This window comes from Hippopotamus amphibius, chromosome 15 (assembly GCF_030028045.1).
Source record: "Hippopotamus amphibius kiboko isolate mHipAmp2 chromosome 15, mHipAmp2.hap2, whole genome shotgun sequence".
In the NCBI taxonomy this organism is placed as follows: domain Eukaryota; kingdom Metazoa; phylum Chordata; class Mammalia; order Artiodactyla; family Hippopotamidae; genus Hippopotamus; species Hippopotamus amphibius.
In genome coordinates, this window is record NC_080200.1 from 5836236 (window position 1) to 5842193 (window position 5958).

At 44.2% G+C, this 5958-nt stretch overlaps 1 protein-coding gene across 1 annotated transcript; it reads left to right on the forward strand.

The window, feature by feature from the left end:
* The first annotated feature begins 3637 nt into the window (after positions 1-3637).
* Positions 3638-5641, forward strand: LOC130837230 (zinc finger protein 558-like). Its single transcript, XM_057710044.1, has 2 exons — positions 3638-3677; positions 4884-5641. The coding sequence occupies exons 1-2, from the start codon at positions 3638-3640 to the stop codon at positions 5639-5641; spliced, it is 798 nt and encodes a 265-aa protein (XP_057566027.1).
* The last annotated feature ends 317 nt before the right edge of the window (positions 5642-5958 follow it).

Below are 5958 nucleotides of genomic sequence, written 5' to 3' on the forward strand. Positions count from 1 at the left end.
GACCTTTCTTGTTTCCTAATATATGCATTTAGTATTGTAAAATTTTCTCTTGTCACTATTTTAGCTGCATCTCAAAAATTTTGATATGTATTTTCTTTTTCATTCCATTCTACTCATTTTTATTTCCTTTGAGAGTTCCAATCTGAACCATGGATTATTTATAAATGTAGATTTCCAATTGTTCAGTGATTTTCCAAACAAAATTGATTTGAGATATGGTCAGAAAACATACTCTGTATGATTTCAATTGTTTTAAATGCACTGAAGTTTATTTCATGACCCAGAATACGGTCTATCTTAGTGAATATTCCATGGGTGCTTGATTAGAATGTGTATTCTGGTGGTGTTGGGTGACATGTCCTATAAACATCAATTGAGTGGTTTATAAAAGTCATTTGAGAGACTTCCCTGGTGGTTCGGTGGTTAAGACTTCGCTTTCCAATGCAGGGGGTATGGGTTCAATCCCTGCTTGGGGAACTAAGATCCCACATGCCTCAGCCAAAAAACCAAATCAAAACAGAAGCAATATTGTAACAAATTCAATAAAAACTTTAAAAATGGTCCACATCAAAAAAAAAATCTTTAAAATGAAAAAGTCAATTGACACTGTTGTGTAATGACATTGTTCAGCACTTGTTTATTCTTTCTTTGTCTAATAAAACTATCAATTGCTGAGGGAGATGTTGACAGGGGGTGTGGAAGTCCCCAACTTATAATTTTGGATTTGTCTGTTTCTCCTTTCAGTCCTATACACTGCTATTCTGTTACAATTATTGTCTTCTTGATGGAGTGACCCTTTTTTCACGATACAACATCTTTCTTTGTCACCAGTAATTTTCTTATGATCAGTAAACCACTTTGTCATTAGTATAGACAGCTGGTTATTTTTTGGGGGGAGGGGGAGTATAATTGCTTTACAATGTTGTGTTAGTTTCTGCTACACAGTGAAGTGACTCAGTTATATGTGTGTATATATATATCCCCTCCCTCTTGGACTTCCCTTCCCCCGCCCCCACTCCCACCCGTCTAGGTCATCACAGAGCACCAAGCTGAGCTCCCTGTGCTATACAGCAGGTTCCCATTAGCTATTTTTTTAATTAATTTTTATTTATTTATTGTCTGCATTCAGTCTTCATTGCAGTGAGTAGGCTTCTCTTTGCAGTGGCTTCTCTTGTTGCGGAGCACAGGCTCTAGATGCATGGGCTTCAGTAGATGTGGAGCATGGACTCATTAGTTGTGGCTCATTGGCTCTAGAGCACAGGCTCAGTAGTTGTGGTACAGAGGCTTAGTTGCTCCGCAGCACACGGGCTCTTCCTGGACCAGGGATTGAACCTGTTTCCACTGCATTGGTAAGCGGATTCTTAACCACTGTGCTACCCAGAGGCCCTAGCTATCTGTTCTACACATGGTAGTGTATTACATCAAATCTAATCTCCCAATTCATCTCACCCTAGCCCCGACCCCGCCCCCCCCGCCACACACACACACACACACACACACACACGTCCATTCTCTATACCTGAGTTTCTATTCCTGCCCTACAAATAGGTTCACCTGTACCATTCTTTCTAGATTCCACTTGGCTTTTTTTAACCAATGCACACACAGTATAAGTTTCCCTCCTTCTACGCAACAATGGGCCCCAGCCCATACCACACCCTATTCTAGCCTTCTCCTTGCCACCTACTCCTGCAAACCTGCTACCCCCTCCGCCCCTGGAGGGCCACGCCCATCGAGGCCGGGGCGCCCACAGCCTGGTCCCCACCCATTGCCCCCCCTTCAGTCTGGTCCCCACTCCCAGGTGGATCCCACCCCACAGCTGACCCAGCCCACGACCCAACCTTGCACAAACTAAGCAGACTGGAAGGCCTCCGCCAGAGTTTCGTATGCGCGGCAGCCAACCTAGCCCGCACACACTGCTGGGAGACTCCGGAAGTCCTAGTCTCCTCTGTGGGAGCCCCAGACGGGAAGTGGAAGTGCAGTGGCGTCAGGGGGCGGGGCCAGCATCCGTGAAGGGCGGGGACAGGGGCCTGGAGTCTCACCCAGGGCAGCTGGTCCTCACTTGTCAGGATGTCCAGGCCAAAGCCCACATGGGTAGCAGGACTGGGTGAGCTGTGGGCCACAGTAGGAGTCCAAGGAGGGGCATGGGCTGCACGTAGCCCCCAATGATAGGCTCTGGAGCCCCCATTCCTCCCCTGGACCCTCAAGTGGTTCTCTCAAGTTGGAGAAGCTGCTGTTTTCACTGTTTCACCAGCTCAGCAAGCACTGCCACCTCCTCAGAGAGTCCCCCGCATCACCCTCACGTGGGTGCCATTCTGCCCCCCTTCACCCCCACCCCAGGGGAAGTTTGGCCATGTCTGGAGATACTTTGGGTTGTCACAAGTTGGGAGGGAGAGAGAGATCTGCTGGCTTCTGGAGGGTGGTGGCCAAGGATGCTGTTCAGCCTCCCACAATGCACAGGAGGGCTCCCACGACAAAGAATTTTCCTGCCTGATTGTCAGCAGTGCCCAGATTGGGGAAACCCAGCTCAAGGGCCTTAAAAGCTCTGAAGTCTTGAATGAACTGTTCCTTTGTTCATTTCCAATTCAGCTGAGTCACTTATAGGGCCCCTGAGTGACAAGCCATGTTTTAAATGTCTGGAGTCACCATGAAGTCTCTATCTGGCCAAATGAGTTGAGCAAGTCAAATGTAGACAGTGTGAAGCTGTTTTGGTCTGTTTGATCAGCTGTTAGTGATCTGTGGTTTTCTATGCGACCAGGTGAGTACTGTGTGGAACTTATAACAGGTTCTGTTGCCAGCTGGGGTCTTTGGACTCTTTAGTGAATAGAAATGATAAGAGGTCAGAGGAGGAATTCAAGCAAGGCTTTACTGGGATTCAAGGGAGCGAAAACAAGAAACCGGTTCCCTTGCTGGCTCCCAGAGAGGGATGGAGGGGGTACAAGCTGGTCCCGTAAATGAGGTGATGGTGGGGGCAGATGGGTGGGTTCTGCTGGAGGGGTGGCTTAGATGGTCTGCCCACCCCCTTGGTGGTGCTATGTGCAGGGATCATGCGTAATACCCTGCTTTTGTTCCCAGCACCTCAGACAGAGACAGTTGGGTTTTGCCCTTTTTGTATCTTATTGTTCCAATTTGTGGTGACCATGGTTCTATCCCTCACTTGTGGTGAGTCGTGGGATCCTCACAGTCCAGGTGTTAAAGGCCCCTGCACCACAGAGCATGTGCAGGGGAGGGGGCTGAGCAGGTGAGGTGGGAGTGGAGACCCAGGAGCCCTGAGGTCTCTGGTACCTGATTATCACTTTGGTGATTTGAGTGTCTGTGGAGATGTCATCTTGGTGGTGAATATGCAGAAGCTTTTGAATTATACCTCTGATTCTTTCCATAAACTAGATAAAATAACAATGATGTCTCTATATTACAATATTACCATTATTTACAATATTTTAATTATTCCACAAATTTAGGGATAGCTATTCCATTGCTCCTGCCTGCTCACCTCCAGGAGCATTGGTTTCAGTTTCATGGCAGGGCTTGGTTTCCCCTGCATAGTCCCCCTATGTCATGTGTCCTTTCTCCACATGTTGGAAATCAAGTTGATAAACCTAGTCTGATCTCCAAATTGGAGCAAGAAGATAAAGTGATGGCAGAGGAGAGAGGTATTCCCCCAGGCACCTGTCCAGGTGAGCACCAGGTAGATATGTGTCTTTGTGAGGAGCATCCATGGCATGTGGCTAGGAAGTATGGAGTATCACATTAGGAAATGTCTCAGGAAGCATTGTAAAATGCCCTTTTCTTCTGACAAGGCCAAGACCATTTGGTATGAGCTTCCTTGGGTACTTTCTTTTCCTTTCTCTTTAACTTTCTGTTCATCTCATACCTTATTTTGGCTTTAGATGAATACCTAAAATATCATACCCATGTTGCTTTTATTGCAAACCTCCTGAAAAACCCAAACCCCTTAGTGAGGGGTCTGCCTTCACTAAAACATGCTTTATACCTTTTCTTTTCTCATCAACTTCAATTTATTTTCAATTTGTTTCAGATTTGGAGGCTCTACTTAAAGCCAACAGGTTAACTTCTAAGCAATATGTTTTTGAAAAGAACAATCTAAAGGTAAAAAATGGTAAGAGTTCTGATTTTCCACAGTGGAAAAATGGCATAAATTAGAAAAGCCACAAAGTTACCAAGGGAGTCATTTTCCTAAGAGAAAATGTTGGCTCTGGAGAGATACCATGAAACTGTTGTGAATATGGAGTAAAGTATAAGTTATCTCCAAAGTTATTTTTTCCTTGAGCATTTCTACAAGTAATTGCTTGCACAAATGTGACTCAGATATTGAGTGTTTCAAACATAAACTAGTCTTAAACTTATCAGAAAATGTTCTGTGAATAGGATAATGGCTTATATGTGGCAAAACATCTATCTTTTTAGCTACTAAGAACTCAGACTAGGGGAAACAGAGAGGAAGCAAGAGAGTAGCACAGACATATATATACTACCAACTGTAAAATAGATAGTCAGTGGGAAGTTGTTGTAAAACAAAGGGAGTCCAACTCGAGGATGGAAGATGCCTTAGAGGACTGGGGCGGGGAGGGTGGGGGGGACTCGAGGGTGGGGGAGTCAAGGAAGGGAGGGAATACGGGGATATGTGTATAAAAACAGATGATTGAACTCGGTGTACCCCCAAAAAAATAATAAAAAAAAAGAACTCAGACTGGCAGAAACCATATACAAGCACTCAATGTAGCAAACACACCAATTATAATAATGTTATATATAACAGAATTCCTGTGAAGGAGAACTCCTATGATAGCATTGAATATTAAAAATATTGTAAATTATAGTTGTCATTCATCTCAATTAACAGCAGAAATGTCTTCTTGGAGTGAAACTCAATGAACGTAATCAGTGTTTTAAAGTCTTCAGCACAAAATCTAACCTTACTCAGGATGAGAAAATTCATACTGGAGAAAAACCCTATGATTGCAATCAGTGTGGCAAATCCTCCAGCAGCGGATCTTACCTTACTATTCATAAGAGAATACATAATGGGGAGAAACCCTATGAGTGCAATGACTGTGGGAAGGCCTTCAGTAATCCATCAACCCTCAGACTGCATGTGAGAACTCATACTGGAGAAAAACCCTATGAGTGTAACCAGTGTTTTCATGTCTTCTGCACCAGATGTATCCTCAAAAGGCACAAGAGTATTCATATGAGGGAGAATCACCATGAATGTAATCAGTGTGGCAAGGCCTTCAGCTCAAGCTGCTCCCTTACTGTGCACAATAGAATCCATACAGAGGAGAAGCCTTATGAATGCAGTGATTGTGGGAAAACCTTTAGGAAGAGCTTACATCTGATGCAGCATGTGAGAACTCATACTGGAGAAAAACCCTGTGAATGTAATGATTGTGGAAAATCCTTCAGCAGTAGCTATTCTCTTACAGTGCAAAAGAGAGTACATAATGGAGATAAACCCTATGAATGTAGTGACTGTGGGAAGGCCTTTAATAATCTCTCAGCTGTTAAGAAACATGTGAGAACTCACACTGGAGAAAAATCCTATAAGTGTAATCATTGTGGAAAATCTTTCAGCAGTAACTCCTACCTTTCTGTGCACAAAAGAATCCATAATAGGTAGATATGTATGCAGTGGCTCTGGGAGAGCGTTCACTGACCTCTCATCCCTCAGATATCTTGAGAACTCCCCCTGGATAAATAAATTATCTGTTGGGTAACAAATGAGCCCCAAAACCTAGTGGTTTAAAGTAACATATATTATCTTCCAACTTATGTAGGTCAGAAGTTCAGAAACAGAATAGCTACATAGTTCTAGCTTGGGCTCTCTCATGAAGTTGCAGTCAAGATGCAGCCAGAACTGCAGTCATCAGAAGTCATTAAGACTGAAGGGTCCAGACTTCTCTGGTGGCCCAGTGGTTAAGAATCCACCTGCCAATG